This window comes from Onychomys torridus, chromosome 1 (assembly GCF_903995425.1).
Source record: "Onychomys torridus chromosome 1, mOncTor1.1, whole genome shotgun sequence".
Classification (NCBI taxonomy): Eukaryota; Metazoa; Chordata; class Mammalia; order Rodentia; family Cricetidae; genus Onychomys; species Onychomys torridus.
This window is the reverse complement of record NC_050443.1, coordinates 81,200,313-81,225,698: the sequence shown is the minus strand read 5'-3', so window position 1 is coordinate 81,225,698 and position 25,386 is coordinate 81,200,313. Positions and strand designations below refer to the sequence as shown.

Here is a 25,386-nt window from a genome sequence, read left to right as displayed (position 1 = left end):
GGGCTACCTCATGTCTCAGGTCATGACCCAGAGAAACTTTTCTTTTCCCTCCTCCATGTCTTCATTTCTTGGCTGAAGAATTGGAAACATGTATTTTTGAAGGAAGAAGGGATTTCCATAAATGGGAAACTGCTTTTTATTTTATTTATTAATTTGTTTTGGTTTTTCGAGACAGAGTTTCTCTGTGTTAACAGCCATGGCTATCCTGGAACACTCTGTAGCCCAGGCTGGCCTTGAACTCACAGAGATCTGCCTGCCTCTGCCTCCGAAGTGCTGGGGTTACAGGTGTGCGCCACCACCAGTGCCTGTCAGGAAGCTGCTTTTGAGGGAGGACAAGCTCCTGATGGAACCCAAATAAACAGCACCCTTGGGGGCTGCAGAGACGGCTCAGCGGTTAAGAGCACTGACTGCTCTTTCCAGAGGTCCTGAGTTCAATTCCCAGCAACCACATGGTGGCTCACAACCGTCTGTAATGAGATCTGGTGCCCTCTTCTGGCCTGCAGGCATACATGCAGCATACATAATAAATAAGTCTTAAAAAATAAAAATAAACAGCACCCTCAGAGGACTTCCTAATGGTATAAAGGGTGGCAAACCACTTAGCCTCCAGGATCCAAGGACTGACTAAATGGGCGTGGAGACACCATGCCAGGGAGAGGCCCAGGACATACTTGTTCTCACTGGAAGATGAAGCAATCCTCTGTATTTCTAGGAAGCGAATCTTCCTCTTGGCCTGGTGGCCGGGTGGAGAAAGCTCTTCAGAGACAGCACTGGAATAGGTGTAAGGAACTAGGGATGAGAAGCAGACAAACAAACCAAGAACAGTTAGTAGGGGGTGAACAGATTTTCACCTTCATGTAACACATGTGTATCTATAGACACATATAAACTGAAGAGGCAATTACTAGAAAGAACCTGACCCTCGAGGTCAAGGTCTTTAAAATCAAGTGCCTGGCTTCCGCTTTCTCAGAACAAAGTACTCAAACGAGCATGATGGAAGGAGGAAATTCCTCTCATCCTCAGAAACTGAAACAAGTCCTAATGTCAGGACTGCAGAGGCACCCTGAGAGCCCAGCACCAAATCTGCCCACAGGCCTCTCCAGCATTGCACTGATGTCACCGCTTCTGGGAACACCTCCACACCTAGCTTTTACATCACCAAGGTGTGGAACAACTCTCATCCCTTGGTTCCCATGAGCACGTCTCAGGACTTCACTACCTCTAATCACCCTACTGCTCCCTCCTCCCAGAGATGGGATGGAGCCTCTTTGCTCTGTCCACCTGTAGCTTCAGTGGCCCACAAGCTGAACCTGCAAACCTGCATCTGGCCCAGAGAGCTTTCTTACATTTCTAGACTCCCATTCTCAACATCTCCCCCTCATGAATCTGAACATGAAGAATCCCACCCAAGTTTTACAGCCAGAAAAGAACTCGCCTAGAACTATTGCACAGAGCCCTAACAGCAGGAGCTGACCTCTTCATGAGACATGAAGAGCTCTCATTTTGTGAGATACTCGGCATATCTATACTTGACCCCTTATCAGGCTTACTAGTTTTTATGTACCTGACTCCCACCTAGAGCATGAAGGAAACCGTTTTACAAGGTTTCCAAAAGATGTTTATCTCTAACTTCTAAGCCTAGCCTTTAAAAGACCAAGAAGATGGAGATCTGGCTTAGCAATTCCAGAGGACTCAAGTTCAGGTCCCATCATCCACATGACAGCTTACAACTCTTAAGTTGTTAGCTCAGTTCCAGAGGATCCAATATCCTTTTCTGGACTATATGAACACCAGGGACACACAGACATACATGCAAAAGACCCATACATATAAAGTAAAATAAAAATAAAACAAATAAAAAGTAAAACAAAATAATGTGAGAAGTAGGAGTCCAGATCACCCTAATGCAGATGAGATCACTTACAAGAATCCTGCTCAACTGTCAGGCAGCAGGGAGCCACTCCAGATGATCTGAGGTGTTAGCAATATGGCTCAGAAATCACCTTCCATCACACATGACTCCTGAATACCAACTCTGTGCCATGTGTTGGGTCAGAGGATCCCAGCAGTCCTCTGCTCAGAGAGAGAGAGTGGATCCTCACAAGTGGTCCTACTCACCTTTCTCCAAGAAATTCTCTAGGTCCTCAGTAAGGTTTAATGAATCCTCATGATCCAGCATAAACTTCAGGATGACAGCTAACTCAGCCTGGGCCACAGGAAGAGAAAACAAACATCATTGTGGTATTGTGGACACCAAAGAAAGGAGGGCTCAGGACCTCCTCCAGCAGTGCTAATCCCCAGGCTTGCTGGATCTTCCTTTTCCCAGTAAAGCTGACACTCCACCACCTGCCCCACACCACACTGGCTCTGCTTCTGTCCCACAAGGAGCTTTTATATGGAACTTTATTGACTTCTTGCAATAACCCCCACCAGAGTGGGATGGCAAGTCAGCCATGAGGACACACACAGGAAAAGGAAATGACTTCTACATAGTCTCCAAATACACAAGACAATTAAAAACATGCACATAAAAAAGGCCTCAAAAGTTAATCCCTTAAGAAGTTTACAGTTGTGTCTAGGGATGAGATTATTGACAATATAATTTTCATCTTTGGACCTCAACATTTTCTGCTTCTTGTTTTTTTTTTTTTTTTTTTTTACAATGAATGGCTATCATCACAACACACATTAACTTTTTAGAGAATAGTAACTTTTATTTAAAGAGAAATGACTGGGCAAGGGAAGCCCAGGCTGGGCTGGCAAGTGGGATGAAGGCACAAGAGCCTACCTGAATTCTATATTCAAACTGTTCCCAGTCCCGGGGGTTTCTGGAGCTCACGGTGGAGTGATATAAAAACAGCATTACCATCTAGAAGCCAAACAAAGAAGTGGCAGTCATTGAGTGAGGTCCACTCTTCCTGGTGCTCCCACTCAAGAGCTGCTCTGAAGATTCTGAGCTATTCTCTTTCAGAATTTCTATAATTAGCAGTCCCAAATCACCATCCTTAATAGTCCCAGGAGGAAAGATGGCTCAATGGTTAAGAGCACTGGCTCTTTTAGAGGACCAAGGTTCAATTTCCAACAACCACATGGCAGCTCAAAACTGTAACTCCAGTTCCAGGTGAGATGACACCCTCACACAGACATACATGCAGGCAAAACACAAATGAGCATAAAAATAAATCTTAAAAAAAAAAGTCCCAGGAGACATCTATTTCATAAATAAATCCAAGGGCTTGCTTGCCAGGAGGTGGTGACGCATGCCTTTAATCCCAGCACTCAGGAGGCAGAGCTAGTCCAGGACAGGATCCAAAACTACAGAGAAACCCTGCCTTGGAAAAACAAACAAACAAAAAAAAAAAAACTAAAAATACTACTACTAGTAATAATAAAATAAATAATTCCAAGGGCTTGATGCTCAGGGTGCAAAAAAACAAACAGGTGTCCAGACTTCTACACAGCTGAATTCCTGGACTTGTGGAATCAGGAGCATAAAACTTAAGACACCACCCTCTATAGACCAACACCCAGCAGAGGAAATGAAGTCAACTGAGCTTGAAAGAAAAATAGGATGATCACTGAGTGAGAACTGGTTCCTGCAAATCTCCATCACAAACCTCAGTGTTGGTCAAGTCAACTTCATTGTCAAAAGATCATGGACAAAAATGGCCTCTGGCTCAGCCAACTGGCTGAGCTAACTGGCTGGCTTTGCCTCCAGGTCTGAAGAGTTCCAAAACCAAAGTACTCAGCACCCTTCATTCAGGTTCAGAAAAGGCCTTGCAGATTTCTCAGGTCCCTGCCACCCAAGTCTGATATCCCACAGGTACCTTGGCCAATTCCATCTCAGACCCCTCCATCACTTTCTGCACAGACACCAGGCATTGTGTAGACAAGGGATGTTTCCAATTTTCTGCAATGACAACCATGCAGCAAACACTGAACTCTCAAAATTCAACTTTAGAAGCAGAATTACAGCCTCCAAGGAGACTCCAAGACAAAGGGCCCTTATTCCTGATGTTCTCTCTCACCTACCTTGTATTTCCACCTGAAGTCAGTCCTACCGTGGGGCAGCCCAAGGGCTCCATGGATAGTTATTAGAAGAAAGTGCCAGGACATTAATCAGCAATAACTCTGGGTCAAGACCCTACACTCACCTGCCAGCTCATCGTCTCCCCTACTTAGCACCACAGAAGGAGCCAGAGATATGAGATCATCCTAGAGTCCTATTCCAGCTAAGGCTGCAGAGGACATCTACAGCTGAGTCCAATTAGAGCAATAGAGGACACCAGACCCTTATTCTGCCAGAGCATTTCTTAGTAACAGCCCATAGGGACAAAATCTCACCTGCCTTATAATTCTCTTGAGGTAGAAATGGCAGGCAGCTCCCAATGTCAGACTCTGTGGTACAGGGTAACCAGGGGAGGGAGCTGACAGGCTCTATGCCCCACGCTTCACATTCTTTCTTCCCCCAGCTCTGTAGACCTCAAACTCAGAGATCCCCTGCCCCTGCCTCCCAAATGCTGGGATTAAAGGCGTGCGCCACCACCCAGCTTCACAGACATTTAATCTCCCCCAACCTGATGAGCAATAATTATCTCCACACCACATACTGAGAACCTATGTCTAAAAAAACGGTGCAGTGCCCTTTACCTACTACCTAAGCGATTACCTAAGACAATTATTTTTCTTGCAAGGGAAAGTTTTCTTACAAGGGGAATGTGAACCTTTTTCTCTCCTGTTTCTTCAAAATAGGGAGACCACAAGACCAACAGGTGAACACAAGTGAACACATGGGAATGTCAACCCTATGATCTACTGGACCTGACATGGACTCTGGGACTGAAGGGACATTTTTCTTAACATAAGCTGGTGGCAGAGACATCTCAAGATCCAGGGGGCACAACACAGCTGTATTTGTCATTTTGCTAGAGTAGAGGATCCTGAACCTTTTTTTGGCCGGACAGCCATAACTAAGTCCTCTGGTTCCCAAGTTGTAGGAGCTGGAGCTGCCCACCTAGTTAAGAAAGACACTTACTCTGTAGGAAACTGCAAACAAAGTCTAGTCTTTCTGGCATAGGCTGCTGAAGAATTTGTTGCCCCTCTTCAGTGTTGTGGCTAAAACAAAACAAACAAAAATGAGCAAGCATTAGGATAAGAGTAGTTAGCCGCCTGTGCCTCACTGCTTTGCCTACAACTGTCCCTCCTCCTTTCAGACCCAGTCCATCCCAGGCCTGGGAAAGAGCCTGGAGACAGTGAGAAGATACAAGAACACTACTTTATTCTGATGAAATGTGTGGTGGGTGAGAAGAGGCGAACTGAAGCATGGGGTCCCTTCCATAAAACATGGTACTCTGCTAACACATCTGCAGTAAGAAGAAAGCTCTGTGGGAAGGAGCTGGGAGGAGGCGGCACAGGTAAATGGGAAGCCATGTTAAACAGCCTGGAGCGACTCAACAGTGACATGTCAGGAATCCTAGGAAACATGGCTAATGTAGAAGGGGAGAGGTCTATGGGAAGAGAAAACAGGGCCAACCTAAGAAAAAAATGGGTAGAGACAAAGCTCTGAGGGAACAGGGGAAAGTTCCCACACTCCACACTGGGCAGAGAAAGAAATGGCTGAAAATTTTAAGAAGAGGTGCCAAGGAGTAATCGTTTTTGATGAACACCTTTGCCTTGCGCACAACTGTCTAACAGCCTGTAACACACAGACAGAAGAAGGAAACACGGGAGAGAGGGAGGCAGCAAGCAGGCGGGGTTCACATCCAACCAGGCATGGCTACTTTCTGTACAGCTTCTCCACCTTAGGTTAGAAAGCTAATTTATCTCTAGGTGTAGCTGGAAATAGTAATGATCAAAGATATCCAGACTCCTCAAGACCTAAATCCTCACATCTCAGCCAACTTTCTGGAGAGCAGGGCTGGTCCTAGAACTATCCAGTGCTAGAGACATCCTTGTAAAGCATAAGGTACACCTATACCATGACCATGAGTTACCGCACCCTTTCCTGGGCAGAGTGACAGACTTCTTCCAGGTGAGGACCCTCCCCATTCCCACTCAAGAGCCACTGGGGCCTGCTAGCAGATAAGTAACTCCTACACTCTTGAAAAGCGCTAATCTCACTGACCCCTACAAAAGCCATCTTCCCTACCTCCCCACACTTAAAAATTCAGTAACCCTCTGCATCAGTTGAGAAGAGTATTCTATTTACCTAAAGTAAGAGGCTTCTCTAATCAAATGTTTGCAAAAATACTTGTTTAAAATAAAGTGAAGCTAGGTATAGTTCACATCTAAAATAATCTCAGCATTTGAGGTAGAGACAGAAGGATTAGGAATTCAAGGCCAACCTTATCTTTAAAATATATGTATATAGAGAGATACAGATGTTTTCTGTTTTTCTCCTTGTTTTATTTTTCAAAACAGATCTTACTGTGTTTCCCAGGCTTGTATTGAACTCATGGGCTCAGATAATCCTCTTCCCTCAGAGTCTCAAACACTAGGAGATTACATATCTACACCATCATGCAGCTTCAACGTTTTCTAAAGAACAGTGTGTAAGACATTCCCTACTGAACCTATTTACCACAAACCTGTTTTCATACTGTCCCTAGCAGAAGTAAAGCAGCCTGGAGCATACCAGTCCTAGAGCAGTGGTTCTCACTGTCCTAAAGCTGAGACCTTTCATACAAGCCCTCATGCCGTGGTGAACCCTAACCATAAAATTATTGTTGTTGCTACTTCACAACTGTAACTTTGCTACTGTTATGAATTGTAATGTAAATATCTGATAGCAGGATATCTGATATTCGACCTCTATGAAAGGGTTGCCCGACCCACCCAGGGGTCAACCCACAGGTTGAGAACCACTGTATTAGATCAATGCAACCCATTCCAGACTGCTCAGGTCTCAAGCTATCAGGAAATTATCTAGAATGACAGCCACCAAACCTCTACCACCCTCTCGGGTGTCCTCCAGATCCAGATAGCCACACAGCTGCACCACAGACAACTAACTGACCACCGGTGCAAAGTCAGGCATCTAGCAGGTACTCAGGATGTCCAGGGCGACTGGACAGCTGAGGGAGGCTTTCGAATGAGGAAAGAGGTCAACATCAGTAAGACAAATATCAGGTCTTAAAGGAGGAAAAAAAAAAAAAAATCAAAAATCTTTTCCCCCAGCCTTTGACAGAGGCAGGTGTGTTTCCATGAGTTCAAGGCCAGCCTCATCTACATAGTTTCAGGCCAGACAAGGCTGCATAATAAGATCCTATCTTTTCTTTTCTTTTCTTTTCTTTTTTTTTGAGCTGAGGATTGAACACAGGGCCTTGTGCTTGCTAGGCAAGCGCTCTACCACTGAGCTAAATCCCCAACCCGAGATCCTATCTTAAAAAAAAAAAAAAAAAAAAAAGGAAAAAAGAAAAGGAGGCAGAGAAAAATAAGAAATAATAACCATCAGGCCTTTATATTAAATTTTGCTACTCAAGTCTCAAAGCTATCAAAGAGAGAGGACAACGTTTTTGCTTTTTGCTTTACCCTGTGAAGAATGAAAGAGAAAATCCTCAGGAGGCAATGTCAATGCCTTTTCTTATTTAAAAAAAAAAAAAGCCAAGTGGCATACAGCTTCTGCCTGCCAATCTGTCCTCCTTCCCTGGAGAAAAAGACCTCTGATGTAGAGTAGCACCAGCAGGACTATCAGAAAGGCAACAGCCACAGCATCCTAACTAGAGCAACTGCTCCGTGTGATCTTGACTCTGACATGGAGGCAAAAGCTAGCCTGGACCTTCGTACTTGCGTGTCTAAGACTCAGGCAGCACTCTACAAGAGAAATGGGTGTCTGAGATCTCCCTTTGAAAAGTGTCTTCCAGAGGTCACCCAGAGAGGCTAAAGCAAGAACAGATACACATCCTGACTCCTGTACTATGGAGTAGCAGCTCCCTCACAAATGCTCCTCTGGGAGAAAGGAGAGATGCTAATGAGGCTGAGGACATTAGGAAACTCAGGAAGCTCACCAACAAGGCCCTCCCTGAGGTTACATAAGCGGCAAAGAAGCATCAGCATGGAGAAGAGACACTTTCCCAAAGATGATCCGCTCTGCAGAGCTGTCCTCCGTCCTGGCATGAACTCTCAGGTGCAGCTGCCTGAGTCACTTGGGCTCCTGTGCCTAACTAATAAATGCATGGATTCACTAAGTTAAACTGGGGTAGAATTTTCTTTTAGTCTGTTGCCAGCACCCTATCTGTGGTATGTGACCAATTCCATACACCTCCCAGGAAAAGTAAGACAACATGAACCACCTATTGCCTTATATCAAGTCAAGGAAATTTATCTTTTCTCTTTAAAATAAAGGTTTTTTGTGTATGCTATTTTGCCTGCGTGTGTATCTATGCACCTTGAGTGACTAGTGTTCATGAAGGCTAGAAAAAGAATCAAATCCCCTGGAAGTTACAGAACATCTAAGTCACCATGTGGGTGGTAGTTATTGAACTCAGGTCCTCTGGAAGATCAACCAACTAGTGCTCTTAACTGCTGAGATGTCTCCAGCCTAGAAATTTATTTTTCAAAAGCAGAAAACTTATCTATTCTGAATTCAAAAAAGCACATATACACCATAATATATATTACAACACAGACGGTATTATATCCTGATTGTTCAACAAGTGTTTTTAACTGCTGAACCACCTCTCCTGCCCTCCAAAACTAATGACTTTTTTAGAAATTGCAAACTGCTCATTTATAGGTGGTCTATAATCTTACCTATAAGGCACTCTTGAGCAAAGAAACCTCTAGCTATCAGTTTATAGGCAGCATCAAGAGCAGCAAGCTAAGCAGCACCAGAGAATACGATAAACAAAATCAGGACTTAGGGCTTTCTAAGGATCTAAACAATGGGATGAGAGGAAAGCAAGGAAGCAGAGACCAAATTCAGTGAGAATTAAAGCAGGCTACTGACAAAAGATCTCTGGGGGAGGCAGTGAGACAGGGTCTCTACCATGTGGACCAGGCAGGCCCTGAAGTCAAAGAGATCCACCTGTCTCTGCAGGTGTGTACCACCACACCCAGTCGAAAAGATTCTCCTCTGTGTTGCTCAACCTCACCAGCAATCCTCCTGCTTCAGCTTCCCAAGCTGCTGGAACTACAAGATTATTAATAAATAATCTTTACCATTAGCATAAAGATTTTAGCCAGGTAATGGTGACAAATGCCTATAATCCTAGCACCTGGGAGACAAATTCAAGATCATGCTTCACTACATTGTCATTTGAGGAACCTGTCTTGATTTAAAACCCTACATGGGACCCTGTCTAGATTAAAAAATAATAATAATAATTAGGATTTCAATCTGCTAGCTACAGTCACTGAAGAACTGCAAACAAACCAGATTTAAGAAATATATATATTTTGAAGCTGAGGATCAAACCCAGGGCCTTCCTTGTGCTTGCTAGGCAAGCGCTCTACCACTGAGCTAAATCCCCAACCCCAAGAAATATTCTTGAGATCACCATATGGAAATAAACTAGAACAAGGAGAATAATGAGGCCATGAGACCTGGCCTCCTGCATGAGGCAGAGAATAAAAAAAGAAGAAAGAGGGCTGGAGAGATGGCTCCAAGGTTAAGAGCACTGGCTGCTCTTCTCCAGAGGTCCTGAGTTCAATTCCCAGCACCCACATGGTGGCTCACCATTGGCTATAATTTGAATTCCAGGAGTTCCAATATCTCACACAGACACACACCTCAGGCAAAAACACAACTGTACATAAAATAAAAAATAATTAAAAGAAGGAAGGAAGGAAAGAAGGAAAGAAGGAAAGAAACAAAGAAAAAGGAAGAAAAAACGAAGAGAAAAGACTTAGAAAAAAGCTAGCAGTGGTGGTGCATGTCTTTAATCCCAGCACTCAGGAGGCAGAGACAGGTGGATCTCTGTGAGTTTGAGGTCAGCCTGGTCTACAGAGCGAGATCTGGGACAGCCAGGGCTACACAGAGAAACCCTGTCTCAAACAACAACTACAACAAAAAAGAAGAGCCAGTGGCATAAGTCAATGCCAACGAAAGAAAATGAAAGTACCTGGACCAATGATGACTTCTTTCAAAGGAACTGAAACAAGAGCCAGTCAGAACCAGAAATGGTTTTAAACTACTGTAAGACACCCCATCCCACAGACACCAAATTTCAAAGGCTAACAGAGAACCATTCTAGTAGGCTTCTCTGTCCTGGGCTGCTCAGCAGCACTAGTCCTGACATCACAGAATTCCAACTTACCCTTATCCACTTAGACACACTTGGCTGGGCCAGGGAGAAGGCTCAGTAGTGAAAGGGAATAGAGAGACTCACAAGCCCGATGACCAGAGTTTAACCTCTAACCCACTATGGAAGGAGAGAGACAACTCCTACAAGTTATCCTCTGACCTCTGCCTGAGTACTGTGGCGTACAAGCACCACATTCACTCACATCACACACACAATGAGATAGTGAGGCAGGGTGAATCATGAAAAGAGGGTTACAGAAGACTACTTTTGAGACAGGAAGATGCAAAGTTCTTGAGGGTAGTCTCTTAGAATTGTGCATAGGGCCCTGAAGGGCCTTCTGTGCCAGAATGAGGATGTTTTTGGATAAGACAAGACTGAAACTTCTCCCACTGAGAGGTTCAGTAACTAGAAAGGCAAGGTCAAGGTACTAGTCCTTGAACCCACTTACTCTTCTAGTACCCCCCCCCCCCCCGGTTTTCCGGTCAGTCCCCACCACTAGCTAGGGTTTGGAGAACTCATACTCACATGGTGTTAATAATCTTGATGAAGATGCTGCAGTCCTGGAGCTGCAGCACTGTCTCCACTGGGTCAGCCACATGCAGACTGTTCACCTACAAGCCAAGGGAGAGCCTGGTGAGGGCACTGACAATGCCAGAGGTAGTCCACTGCTCCACTGCCACGCTGGCATGGCGCACGCCCTTAATCCCAGCACTCAGGAGGCAGAGGCAGGCGGATCTCTGTGAGTACAAGACAAGCCTGGTCTACAGAGTGAGTTCCAGAATAGCCAGGGCTACACAGAAACCCTGTCTTGAAAACAACAAAACAATGCCAGAAGCATGTGGTTCACAACATGCTTCAGATGCTGGCACCACTCTGCTCACTGTGAGTGCCCACAGTTGTAGGCTACAACAATAAAGGCACCAGTTGATTCCACAATTTTTTTTTAAAGATAAAGTCTCACTAGGCTGTCAAAAAACATTTAATCCTCCAGTTTCTACTTCCCATATTTGGGGGTGGGGGTGGGGGTAGGTTTGCAAGTATGCGCTACACCAAGCCAAGATTTTTAATCTATACCCACTCACCCAGTGAATGTACCCATACACAGCCACCTAAAGCAAATCAAAGATCAGGCTTTTACCTGTAATTGCCCATTATAAGAGCTCTCCTAGGGGTCCTAGGACCCACAGCATGCTAAATACAATACAAAGACCTAGGTCTAGCAAGATGACTCAACAGGTAACTGCACCTGCTGCCAAGCCTAATGACTTCAGTTTGATCTTCAGAACCCACAAGGTGAAGGAGACCAGACTTCAGCTTCCTTCTCTGACTTCCATCTGTACATGTGTGGACACACACTAAACAAATAATGTAAAAATAATAAATGTTTGCAAATATACACTTTAGTCTGAGGGGAGGAGGAAGAAATAATGAAAAAACAAAGTTATTTTTTAAAAGGGAAAGAGCAGGAGAGGATAAAACTCAACTCTGATCCAATTGCCGGTTCTTTCTCTTTGGCTTCAAATGACCAGTTCTTAACACTACAAAATTCACCAAGGCTCAGGCACAAATATTTCAAGTACATAGGATATTCAACAGCATTTACAGTTAACTTCTATAGGGAAGTCCATAAATGAATTTCACAGGCACTTGGACTCCAGTTTACCTCTATTACCATGGGGCTTGCTAATGAACTATCTTTGTAGTACAAAGAGGGTTGAAAGACAAAGTCCGCTTAGATGAGGCTGTTCTAACAATTTCAGAATGTGGCTATATGCAATTATCTAGAAGCTATCACTTATAAATGTGCTCTTTAAAGAGCAATGGGCAAAGATCCAGTGAGATGGCTCAGTGGGTAAAGGTGCTTGTTGCCAAGCCTGATAACCTGAGTTCAATCTCCAGGTCCAACACAGTAGAAAAAGTCTGACTGCACACAGGTACTCATGCACATACAAAACTAATGTCTTAAGACTGTTTCTGAAGCAGTGATAATTTCAGCTCCTGGGAAGCTGAGGAAAGAGCATCACTGGCAGTTCCAGGACAGCATGGGCTACACAGCAAGACCCTATTTTTCATATACATGTTATCTTAAATTAAAACAAAGAAGTAGAGTGCTAAAGGGGATGGCTGAGCAGTTAAGAGCTGCTGTTCCAGAGGACCTGGGTTCAATTTCAATGTCAACATGGCAGTTTACAAACATCTGTAAACTCCAATCTCAAAGGATCCTACTCATCTCCTTAGGCACCAGGCATGCAAAATAACTATACACATAAAAATAAACTGATTTTTTTTTTTTTTTAATTAAAATAACAAGGGGCTGAAAAGATGGCTCAACAGAGAAGACCATGCTTCTGGAGGACCCAAGTCAACTCCTAGCACCCATTTCAGGCAGCTCACTGTCAGGTCCAGAGCCCCACCCCCACTCCTCACAGTCCCTCCCCCCCAAAATGGCAGTGCTGGTTGTCCTAAACAGAAAGATTGTTATTGTGCCAACAAGCCTAAAGGTTCCTATTTACTAATAAAGCAGATCTTTTAAAGTGTTTTTGTTTTTTGTTTTTTTGTCTTCTCGAGACAGGGTTTCTCTGCGTAGCTTTGCACCTTTCCTGGAACTCGCTTTGTAGACCGGACTGGTCTCGAACTCACAGAGATCCACCTGCCTCTGCCTTCCAAGTGCTGGGATTAAAGGCGTGTGCCACCACCACCCAGCGATGATCAAAGTTTTTAATGTGCTCAGAACTATGCTTGCAGTCATGCTAGTGCAAATGTAATTCATCTATAAGGACAAGCCAATGTTAAAGAGAACTGGCCTGCTTTCTTCAGTGGACTTCAAGACTATCCTGTGATCTCATCTTGGGCCTCTATCTCCTTCCCCTCCTTGGTCCACTGGTCTCTATCTTTCCCATAACAATGTAATTGTGTTCTGTTTCTTCAGGTTCTTTCAGGTGAAATTACCTATTTTGATGGGCTAGTAAACCAGATGCCTACCATTCCCTGCTGGCTTGAGTCTCTGCTTTGGACCAGCCTTCCAGACCCTTGTAAGTCTCAAGCCTCCAATTAACAGAAAGCAGGTATAAAAGAGAGAGACTACATCACCCCTTATCATCAACAAAAGCCCCTTTACTCATAACCACCTCTAATTTCAGCTTCAGGAGAATCCAACATCTCTGGTCTCCACGGGCACCAGCACTACCTGCTCCTCCCCAATACACATAACTAAAAATAATAAAAATAAAATTTAAAGGGCTGGAGAGATGGCTCAGTGGTTAAGAGTACTGACTGCTCTTTCAGAGGTCCTGAGCTCAATTCCCAGCAACCACATGGTGGTTCACAACCACCTGCATTGAGATCTGGTGCCCTCTTCTGGCCTGCAGACATACATGCAGACAGAACACTGTATGTATAATAAATAAATGAATGAATGAATAAAACAAATAAAGTACACAAATGAATCTTTAAAAAATAAATAAATAAAATTTAAAAATTGAAATGAAGCAGATACAAAACTTCTTTTATAAAGATTAACTTAACAGCATTATAAAATTAAGAGGATTTAAAATATCAATTTCAGGAGCCGGAGAGATGGCTCAGAGGTTAAGAGCACCGATTGCTCTTCAAGAGGTCCTGAGTTCAATTCCCAGCACCTACATGGTGGCTCACAACCATTTGTAATGAGATCTGGCGTCCTCTTCTGTGTACATAATAAATAAATAAATCTTTAAAAAATATATCAATTCAGCTTTAGAAAGGACAGTATTTATTTCAGTTAAGCACTTTTACATTAAGAACAATTTTTAGAGCCAGGTGTAGCAGTACACACCTAATCCCAGCACTGGAGAAGTTCAGGAAGTTGAGTCAGGATTTCAAGGCCAGCCTCAGCTACACAGAGAGTTCAGGGCCAGACTGGACTATATATATGGAAGTCTGTTTAAAACAACAAACCTTTTAGACTGAACCCAAATTCACACATGCTAAAAGATGTGTTGAATCTGTTTAGTACTAGGGATTAAGACTTCCACATGCTAGGCAAGCACCCCCTCTTACTGAACTAGTCTTCCCACTTAAGGCTTAAAGGCAACATATTTATATTACCTTTTGGGGGGAAAAACCTTAACCTAGTTAGACAGAACAGATTAGCATATTTTTTCATTTTTATTTTTGAAAGATTCTGAAAAACTTCAGGCTAAGATCTTTTTTAAGCTGCTGAAAAGAGGGACTTCCAAGAATTAAGTATCCAAAGTCATCTCCTTTTAAATACCTGCAATCTAGGCAAAGCACCCAAAGGGAACGAACGCTTGTCCACTGACAAGACTGAAAATGACACCAATTAGCTGACGTAAAGTCATTTAAGGAATCTAGCTAGACTCACTACTTCTATCAAGTAATAATCCAGAAATAGTTTCATGCATAAATATGAGAATTTTTTTCTTGTTATTTGTTCTAGGATAGGACATTCAAAGTTGAGGTTCTTCCATCTCTAGCCAGAGTGTAGACACAGCTTACTGGATAACCCAATCAATGCCTAGTAAGGTCTGCAACAATTTATCACTACCTACTTCTTGTAAAATAGTTTCAAACTACATTTTAATTAAACAAAATATAAATCACTGAAATTTTGGAAAGAAAAACACTTTTACCAACACCATTTTAATACATTCACTTTCAGCATCACTTTTTATTTTTTAGGGGAGGGCTTCTTTTTTTTCTTTTTCGAGACAGGGTTTCCCTGTGTACGCCTATCCTAGAACTCAACTTGGTAGCCCAGGCTGGCCTCAAACTCACAGAGATCCGCCTGCCTCTGCCTCCAGTGCTGGGATTAAAGGTGTGCACCACCACCGCCCGGCCGATCCTTGTTTTCTCAAAACAGTGCTAGAGATGGAAACCAGGACCTGGTGAATGCAGACAAGTGCCCCTCCACCAAGCTACACCTCTGTAGCCCTTGACAAAATTACTTTTTGGGAGGGAGCTTCTGGGGCCCAAATTAGAGTTTAGCAGTTGTTATGAGTGCTCAATATGCAACTACAGTCTCAGCACTGACAAAGTGTCTTTCTTCTAGTCTTTCCTCCAGGAAATTATTTTAAAGATTTATTTTTTATTATGTGTATGAGTATGTATCTGCATGAATTTATGTTCAGCAGGTACCCTCCAAGATCAGAGGGCATCAGAACCCCTAGAACTGGGGTTATAAGCAATTTGTAAGCTGCCTAGTGTGAGTACTGGGAATCAAACTCTGGTCTTCTGCAAAAACAGTGAGTGCTCTTAACTGGTGAGCCATCTCTCCATCTCCTCCTCTCCTGGTAAATTTTTAAAAGCCAAGTTTTAATTATAAACTATTTTATTCTGTGTGTGACTGCATATATGATGTGTTGTGTGTACATGGGCACACAATCCATGGTATATGTGAACTTGGGCTCTCATGTTTCTTCTTTATCATTGAGCTTCTCTCCAACTTTATTATAAATCTTTTTTTTTTTTTTGAGCTGAGGATCGAACCCAGGGCCTTGCGCTTGCTAGGCAAGCACTCTACCACTGAGCTAAATCCCCAAACCCCCCTCCTTTTTTTTTCCCTATTATATCTTATACCATTCTTTTCACATAATAAAAGCCTTGTTTCAAGCTGCTATTTTATAAAATGAATTCCTAAGTGTTTTACCTCCTTGTATGTAGGTGCCTGACCTTAGGAGGTCAGAAGAAGTTGGACACCCTGGAACTAGAGTTGAAGAAGGTTGAGGCACCACGTGACTGGTGAAGACCAAACCTATGTCCTTTGCAAGAGCAGCAGCAAATGCTCTTAACTGCTGAGCCATATCTCCACTCCTGTTAAATGAATCTGGAAAAAGCTAGTCTTCTATCTATTCTAACAAGGCTAGCGTTGAGTGGTGTGAAGGCTACCAGTGAACTCTCCTCTCCTCTCCTGGGAAAAGTCAACAAAGCATTTGCAGAAAAACCAGGGCTCATCAATGACAAATCCTGTTATGAAAACCATTGGCTGATCAAGAACCATGAGCAAACATTCAGAACTGGATGAACTAGTGGGTAAAGATGCACACTGAGAAATATGTGCATTACACGAGGACTGAACACAGTACCTTATTCAAGCTAGTAAAAAGTGACTTGCTCCAACACTATTGTCTTAACTTAATGGTGGATAGAAGACTTTTTTTTTCTTTTTTTTTTTGAGACAGGGTTTCTCTGTGTAGCTTTGCACCTTTCCTGGAACTTGGTTTGGAGACCAGGCTGGCTTCGAACTCACAGAGATCTGCCTGCCTCTGCTTCCCAAGTGCTGGGATTAAAAGTGTGTGCCACCACCACCCGGCTGGATAGAAGACTTTAAACAGCCCTTTAGATGGAAAATTCTCAATACTGCTACTTTTCCCTTAACTTTCTAATGGTTGTAGATAAATACAATGTACATTACTTTTATAATACCATAGACTAGATATTTAGACTAAATTCTGGTATTCAAAATTGAGCGTATCTATGATAAAATAGTGGTTATACAAATTCTGTACTTTAGGATAAGAATGTTATTCTAAGTCTCACATAATATTGTAACTCATTTGCATCTATCTCTGGATTTGGATAAAGACTTAATGATCTTCCTACTGGGAATGCAAAAAAGCATGTGTCAAATTAAGGACAACACTGTCTTAATTTTACAATATGCTACATCTGCTGACTGCTATTTTAATTCAGTGAAGCAACAGCCTTGTAGCATACTAAGGAACAAATAAAATATCCCCCTTCATTTTAAAAAGGAGGAAGAGGAGGAAACAGAACAATGGAAGCAGACAGAAACATAATAAAGAGAGGAAGACATTCAAAGATTAGGTCTTTGAAGACCAAAGTTCCTGCCAATGTGGCCATCAAGTTCAGTCAGTCCTTTAGACAGAATATTATACAGCCTGGTGTGGTAGTGCAAACTTTGATCCTAGCACTCAGGAGGCAGATGCAGACAGAACTCTTAAGTTCCAGGCCAGGCAAGGCTAGCTACATAGTGAGATCCTGTCTGTCTGTCTGTCTGTCTGTCTGTCTCTCTCTCTCTCTCTCTCTCTCACACACACACACACACACACACACACACACACACACACACACAAAAGTATATAGAACAGATGAGATGTCCCAATGTTCTGATCTATGACCAAAAGGAATACCTCAGAAAAGCCTGAATTGAGCTATAAGTTATCACTGTCAGCAGTATCTTTGGCAATATATGAAAAATTACCTGGACTGCAAATCAGAAGACTATGCAAAGCCCTGGCTCATAGAATGTTCTACAGGAAACTGAAGAGGTACAGAAAAAAAAAGAAAGAAAGAAAGAAAGAAAGAAAGAAAGAAAGAAAGAAAGAAAGAAAGAAAGAAAGAAAGAAAGAAAGAAAGCTCCTTACCCAAGCGAGGAGTGTAGCTGCTCGGGTGGCATGGAGTGTCATCTTGGTGATCCCAGTTGGTCACTCCAATGCACCTAGAACCCAAGAGAAGAAGCATGGTTAATAAATCAGATATATCCAATCGATGAATAGAAGAAAAGCAGTTTCACTTACCACCTCTGAATACATTAACAAGTCAATAGCACTCAACCCACTAAGGTAGCACAGCAATTCTGAGACTTCAGAGTAGGCTCATAAATTACTTAAAGCTTATACTGTCAAGGTGGACTGCAAAAAACCTTGTACTCAACTGAATGTTCTCACCCAGTTGATGGAAAACAACATTCAAAATTGGTCTGCAGTCCTGCTCTTTGGGACATAGTACCTTCAACAAGGAACAAGCATGGTTTTGTAAACTGGCCAGGGTCTGAATACCAATTATATGGGACCATGGTCATGTGACGTTATACAATTAACATAGCCTCTTTTCACCTGCAAAATGAATCCATATAAACCTCCTTGCCTTACTGTAGTAATGCAAACAACACAGTGCCTGGCACATAACAGGTAAAGTCAATCATAAATGATTTCTACTCTTAAATAAAAGTTGATTTCTGGTTCTGTTTTATAACCAAGTCCTTAGACTTGGAGATCTGCCTGTCTCTGCCTTCCCAGCACTGGGACTAAAGAGAAAACCATAGCACCTAGCTTTTAGGTGGGTACTGGAGAACATTTACTGTAAGATTAGGCATTTGTTCCAGTGTTCCTACTCCCAATCCCCTTTTCCTCTGGGAATCTCCATTTGCCTGCCAACAGACCTATATGGGATCACAGACTTGAGTAAGTATTTCCCAGCACCTTCTATCAGCCACCATGATCCCCACAATCTCTGAGAGCACAACTGTCCTCTCCCACCACCTGCACAATTGCCCACTATGTCAGTCACTAATCTAGAAGGATGAAGAAGAATAGAAAGGCCTTGCACCCATATAGTTCTACAAATATTAGCATCTCTTACAGTGTAAGGTCAGTGGAACCAAAAGATGCTAAGTGCTTTCTGAATGCAAAGTACTAGCTATAAAGAAAGATACAACTTTTGCCAATAAGGCACTCAGTCAAATAATGAAGAGATTCATAATCTGGTAATTCACTTCCCATTACCCCTTGGAACCTCCTATCCAAGTGTTCTGTACTCATCAACCAACCAAAAAAGTGTTTTCTTAGTCCCTACTTGTTTTTCCTGTCCTGGAAATGACATGGGAAACAGAAGACAATGACACCACTGCCTTTCAGGGGTTTTTAGGAGGGTGAGGAGTAAAATTAAACATACCTGAATCACTAATAGAAGAAAATAATTAAGTGTTAACTGTAAGTAAGTGCTAATTATAACTAGCTACTGCCTGACCCTGCAAAACCCAGCCCTTGATACCGATGGCCTGTCCTGAGAAGTAAACCGATCGACATGGTCTTTGGGGGGCACAAGTAAGGTTCTCTCAGAAGAGCAGACATGCTAAGGGACCCATGTGTTCCTCAGTCCTGAATGACTTTCCTCAAGTATGGCCTGTCTGTGAGCACTGACTGACTGACCAGCCCTTGGGACCAGGGCACAATGATCTCAACCAGTGTAATGAAACTGGGGTAGCTGGCCAGCCTACAGCTTGAGAGACCAGGCCCAGCCTACAGGATCAAAGTGGTAATAGTCATTGGCTCCCTGGTCAGGGTTATAGCTCAGTGTGAAATGTTTACCTAACCTATGTAAGGTCCTAGGTCTAATTCCCAGCACTGCAAAAAAGTCTCTGTAATCTTCAACAGGGCAAATGTAGCTTAGATCTCTTCCCAAATCCTCACTTCTCAGAAATTTTATTTGCAACAGGAAATAAATCTAGCCCAAAGACTGAGGTTTAAACAACCTCTTTCCTTTATCTCAGAGGCAAAATTTATAACCTCCAGTGTCCTCCCCAGAAGAAACTATCTAAACTAGTTCACTGCTCAAGAAATCTTGCATCAAGGTCAAATGCCTTTCTCTGAGGTCCCCAGGCACAGAAATAGGTATCCAATACTCAACACTAGGGACTTCTGAAAGATTTTGTCATCAACGCCAGTAAAGAACAGTTCAAGACACCAGAGTGCAGCTTTAGGAAGGCACAGCCACTGGCTGGTAATGATGGCTTTTGTAAGTAACAATGGCTGAAACCAGTGGCACAGATAGTACTTAGCCCTGGGACTACAGCTTTAAGCAGATTTTGGCATAGCAGCCAAGGGCTCTCTGCCAGAGCACCATCCTCTCCACCCTCCCTCTGAAATCTGAGGCAGGCCCCACCCAGAAGACTGGGTGATGGTGATGGAAAAACAGATCCCTTCAATTGTAGCCTTCTGTGAACCGTTTCACAGGATGAGACTCACCCCAACTCAATCTGACTGGGCATGTACACATACACTCAAAAATAAGAACAACAAAATCCAGACAGTAGGCCAGGACCCTGAATTCAGAGTTCCCATAAACTTGATTCTTTGAAAATGATATGTACCCACAATCTAAAACTGAGGCTTCCCAAAGCTGATAAAGTACTCTCTTTCTTCCCCATCCCAAGGGAGACAGAGAAAAGCAGTGACCTTGCAAATGTATGGTCCCCTCTGTCCTCTTTACGCTTCCCAAGCTTCCATAATATAATTCCTTATATCATGACCAATTTCCACACTTACAAGAAACCCCATTTCCACAAAAGATGCATCAGAACAAGGAGAGTTACACTAAAGAAATATGCTGCCACCTGGCCTGTATTCTCTCTGGGTCGGAAGGAGTTAAAGACTAGCCAATGGTTTCCTGCAAGGGCTGAAGCTAATGTAAACCACCTGCTAGATGCAAGGACCAGACCAGAGGGTCAGGTTGCTGAGCTCTGGGGGTCTCTTCTGGAAAAAACTAGTTTCAGGAGAAACCAAATGATGTGCCAGAGGATCTGAGAGGCAGAAGAACTCCTCCTATGTATGTTCCACCCTCAGCCTGAGTTCCAGCTCCCTCTTAGAAGCTAGCTGTCTGCCTGAATACCACCACCTTAACTCAAGATAACACCACAGTGAACTTTGATCTAGGGAGCTACTAATTGGTTCTAACTCTCAACTTATGAGCCTGCAAATACTGAACCCTCGTTATTTTACTGTTACTCCCAGACTTCAGGGCCATAGAGACTTCCAACTCAAGGAGTCATTCCTGAAACCCCACCCCAGCCCCATCTCAAAGGTTCCAAAGGCCCAGAGACTCACAGCTAAAAAAAATGGCTCCCTCATCTGTATGTATGCCCAAGTATAGAAGCAAAACTTACCACAACTTACTTTGGGAGCCAACCTGTCCATAGCTGTAAATATTCCAGGCTCTTGAACCCCTCTCTAAAAGAGATACCCTTTCCTCCACCTGAGTACATCTGCATTTACCAAACACTAACACTGGGAGTTCCTCGAGGAGGAATACGTCAAGAGACACAGGCAAATAATCATTTTGACCTTACTTGGTATGTTACCCTAGAGGGTCTTGGCAAAGGCCAAGATATCTTGATAAACTATTACAAGGGAGGCTGAGACAGAAGGATTGCTTGAACCCAGTCTAAAATAAATTAAGCCAGGTGTGGTGGTCCATGCCTTCAATCCTGGCTCTCAGGAAGCAGAGGCAAGCACATTATCTTTGAGTTTGAGACCAACCTGGTACACATATCAAGTTCCAGGCCAGACAGGGTGACATAGTGAAATCCTGTACCAAAAAAAAAAGAGCTGTCTTGCTAGTGTATCCTCTGAAAAGTCCCCCCCACCTTGGGTTGGAGAAATGGCTCAGGCAGTTAAAAGTGCTGGCTGTTTTTCCAGAGGACCCAGGTTCGATTCCCACATGGCAGCTTCCGACTGTAACTCCAGTTCCAGGTTACCCAACACCCTCAGGTAGGCAAAACACCAATGCACATAAAAAAGCCAACAACCCCACCCCAGCCCCAACTCAAAGGTTGATGTAAATCTTTCCTCTATTCTGGAGGAGAGCCCTGAGTAGGGCTATGTGGACCAAATCTAAACAGTTTCTCTGCATTTCTGAAATCAGAAACAAATGAGCAGCCCAGTGGTAGTGGTATACACCTTTAATCCCAGCACTCAGGAGGAGGCCAGGTGGATCTCTGAGTTCGAGGCCAGCCTGGTCTACAGAGCAAGCTCCAGAACAGGCACCAAAACTACACAGAGAAACCGTCTTGGAAAAAAAAAAAAAGAAAGAAAAACACCACAAATGAACTTGCTAGATGCATTCTCTACTGGCTCTAAGGGACTTACTTGGGGCTCAGGCCTCTCCCTCTCCCTCCTCACACAGACCACCCTGTTTGTAACCTAGATTTTGGTCACAGTCCTGAGGCTCTAGGAGGAGGAATAAAGGGACAAGACTTCAGGGGAAACCCACATTCCTTGGTTCTTGAAAGTTGCTTACTAGTTGTCCTTGATGACTCACACCTCCAGAGCACTTGGAGAGGCTGAGGCAGGAGGATGGCTCTGAGTTCTAGGGCAGGCAAGGCCACAGAGCAAGACCCAGTCTCAAGGGGGGCGGGGGGGTAATACCTGACGAGTTAATGACCTAAAAGCTTCAGGTGGACTGAGAAACCCCCAAAAATTAAGTTGACATGCAAGTAACATCTAGAAACTGGGAAGCTGCTGACAAGAAAGTGGACATCAACCTCCTTCAGTATTTACAACTCTGGGACTGCCGGAGCACAGATCTGGGAGATGGAATCTCCCACCCCCTATCCCCCTGCATCTCTGCAGTCTGCACTCCTGAGAGACTGTTGCTCTCCATTGTTCTAATTAAAGGACAATCTACTTCTGCTGAGGTAGGTTTCTTTATTTCCACATCGCCTGGGTCAATCCGGAGCTAACAATACAGATACCTACTTCTTTCCCCCATAGTCTGTAAGGTCAAGATCTGAAAGATGTTAGCAGAAAGGCTGCAATCACGAACTGGAACTGCGGCCTATAGGGAGGGCATGAGGTGCCCGCGCAAGCGCAAATACACAGCCCTCTGGGGCAGTTCCTCAGCACCTACCTCTAACCACTACATCCCCACACTCTGATCCCTGGGCTGACAAAAAGGACAACTTTTCATTGTCCAACACCGCAGACGCACCTAGGACCGACCACACAAGGGAACAGAAGCCCTCTATTGGGCCGCCTCTACAGCTCTAGAGCAGGCGCACACACTACTCTCTCCAAACAAAAACACGCTGACATCTACGAAGGAAAAGAAAGGCGCCAACTCCCGGATGTTGGCAAGCTCTGCTGCCAGCGCCTGTTTCTCAGTGTTTACTTGCTCTCCCTTTCCTCTCCCTCCCCTCTAAGGATGGCGCAGGAAAAGGAGTTGAGGGAGGATGAACCATCCCACCCCACCCCGTCTGTTTGTGAACACCGGGAAAGAGAGAGAGAAAGGGAAAGAGAGGGGGGGGGGAGATCGGTCTTAGTGCTGGGGATCTTACCGGACTCCTAAAGCCAAACGTTATCTACAGGTTTTAATCCGCCATTAACATTTAAATCTTGAAAGGAGTAAGGGAGGGAGCAGTGGAAAGTAACCCCACACACAAAAGAAAAGTTGTTGGGTTTCTTCTCAGTCGGCCAGGCAGAAGCAATCTTCCTGGCTGACAGCCAGAAGTGCGTCACAGCCAGGAGTCTGCTTTCTTTAAAGCAACAGCGAGCTTCCGCGCGTTCTGGGAGCGACAGCGAAGCCAAGAGCTCTGGGGGAGGAGGCACGCCAGCCAGGAGGACCGAGGCGAAGCCTGCCAGTCCCCTAAAAACAGAGCAGGACGCGTGGGGGCAGGGCGCGCGCCAGCAGGCACCATGGCTGGAGGGAGAGCGCGCGCGCAGCAAGGGCCCGCCGGCTGCGGCGTAAACACACAAAGCGCACCCGCCGCGGCCCGCCTCACCAACCTGAGATGGCCAGGACACTCCCCCTTCGCTGCTTCCCAGCAGGGCTTACGGCAGCAATGATGGCCTGTCCACCCGAGACCAGCCCTGTCGGGCAGGCCCAGAGCCGCCGAACCGAAGGCCAGCCCCTGGCGGGAAACGCGCCCTGCGTAGAGGAAGCCTGGGAGCTGAGCGCCGGGGAGCCGCACAACGCAGGCCTTTTACAGGGGCAGCTTCCTGCGGCGCCGGCGACGGGGGGCGTGTCTGCAGCACACACAGCCAGCCGCCCGCCGCCCGCCCCGCAGAACACAAAAGCGCAGGCCTCCTTCCACCGCGTTGCCTGCCCGGGGACTTGGCCACCCTAGCCCGTTCCCTGCGGGAAATCTCTTCTGCAAGTACCTTCTGCGTAGCAAGGCCAGGATGTCATGCTGTGCCCGCTCCTCCCACTCAGCCACCCAAACAAGCAACCCGGGCAGATTCTGGCTGCGAAGCGCAGGCCTGCGCTGTCCTGTCCTGGTGGCTGCGCTATTGTTGACTGGAATGGCCGCCAAAATCCCAGCCAGCTGTGCTGCCAGAACCTAATCCCCTGTTCCTCTGGACATTTATGGGGAGGGGCTGAGGGGCCAAGGCACAGTTCTGACTATGGCAGGCACTGGCCGGAGCCCTCAACAGACATATAGGCACAGGGATTCATCCCGCGTCTGCTGCAACTACATGACTAGAAGCAAAGATGTCTGACTCAGACAAAACCACGGTGGCATTTCCACACGGTGGGCAGCCAAAACTGTTGGAGAAGCCTACCAGATAGTTGAAAGGAATCCCTCCTTTTACAACTAGAAACATTTATTGAAATATGTGCAAGGTATTGCTAGTAAGGATTGTTGAAAATACCCATGCAAGAATTACACCAAACATCTGAGGTAAGGTTATAATTCCACAGGTCAGAAATAAACTTTTTGTTCAAAGATAGTACATGTTAACTCACACAAAAGATGCAAAGAAACTAAGCAGTTTGGAGTAGGGAAGGATTAGAAACTTGAAGTGATATTTTAATCTGCATCTCAAAGCACCAGAGCAAAGTCTTCCTCTAGGGAAAGGGAGAAGGCAGAAAGGCCGCAGCAGCGGAAGGACAAGGTGCCAAGAGTGAGGTGGGGTCAGAACTGGAAAATCCAAATAAAGGGCTTGGAGGGTTCTAACAGAGAGCTGTGCTGAGCCAGATTTGCTTGATAAAGGATTCTCTAGCCGCACCGTGAGTTAGGAAGCTACCCCGTAGGTAGTAGGTAGGACAGGTACTGCAGATACAGATGTAGAGGACAACTCAGGTTAAAAGGGGAATGAGAAGCAGCAGGAGACCCAAACCCAGCATGGTGGTGCAGGCCTACAATCTCAACACTCAGGAGGCAGGGACAGAAGGCAAGGTCAAGGCCAGTCTGGTCTACTCCTAGAGTTCCAGGCCAGCCAGGGCAATATCATAAAACCCAAACAAAACAAAACTAGAAGGAGGAACGTGTACAAGGAAAGAAAACATATGGGATGATATGTGAATCAATGTGAGGAAGAGATTAGCCAATGTTTACTAAGTACCTACTAACACGCCCAAGCCATCCTACTGACCTGACCTAATGTGTATCATTTCATTAGGCTTCAATACCTCTTTATGAAGCAGGTAAACTACAACTCAACTGTAGACATGAAAAACTAAGGCACAGAGAGACTCTTTTCCACACATCCCTGGCCACTTGCAGCTAAGCCCATAACCCTGCAAGTAGTCTCTGAGCTCCAGATTCCTATGTGAAGTAAGTTAGAGCCTCCTTTGCTTTAAGGTGTGAGTATTAACTGACTCAGTCACATTTACAGGGCTCCTA

At 44.6% G+C, this 25,386-nt stretch overlaps 1 protein-coding gene across 6 annotated transcripts in view; it reads right to left on the bottom strand.

Moving 5' to 3' along the window:
* Window positions 1–25,386, bottom strand: part of Numa1 (nuclear mitotic apparatus protein 1) — a 73,710-nt gene that overhangs the window by 21,125 nt on the left and 27,199 nt on the right. For 2 of the 6 annotated variants that reach the window (XM_036187504.1, XM_036187534.1), the window contains exons 1-8: window positions 23,098–23,477; window positions 17,630–17,703; window positions 10,770–10,855; window positions 5,036–5,115; window positions 3,828–3,910; window positions 2,789–2,869; window positions 2,119–2,206; window positions 672–789 (exon numbers count right to left, since the gene is read on the bottom strand). In XM_036187504.1, the coding sequence (XP_036043397.1) occupies window positions 672–789; window positions 2,119–2,206; window positions 2,789–2,869; window positions 3,828–3,910; window positions 5,036–5,115; window positions 10,770–10,855; window positions 17,630–17,671 (578 nt within the window). In that variant the 5' untranslated portion in view covers window positions 17,672–17,703; window positions 23,098–23,477. Of the gene's footprint in view, window positions 1–671; window positions 790–2,118; window positions 2,207–2,788; window positions 2,870–3,827; window positions 3,911–5,035; window positions 5,116–10,769; window positions 10,856–17,629; window positions 17,704–23,097; window positions 23,478–23,545; window positions 23,773–23,920; window positions 23,968–25,386 lie in introns of those variants that run through there. The other 4 variants (XM_036187531.1, XM_036187513.1, XM_036187539.1 and 1 more) reach the window with 4 other exon arrangements.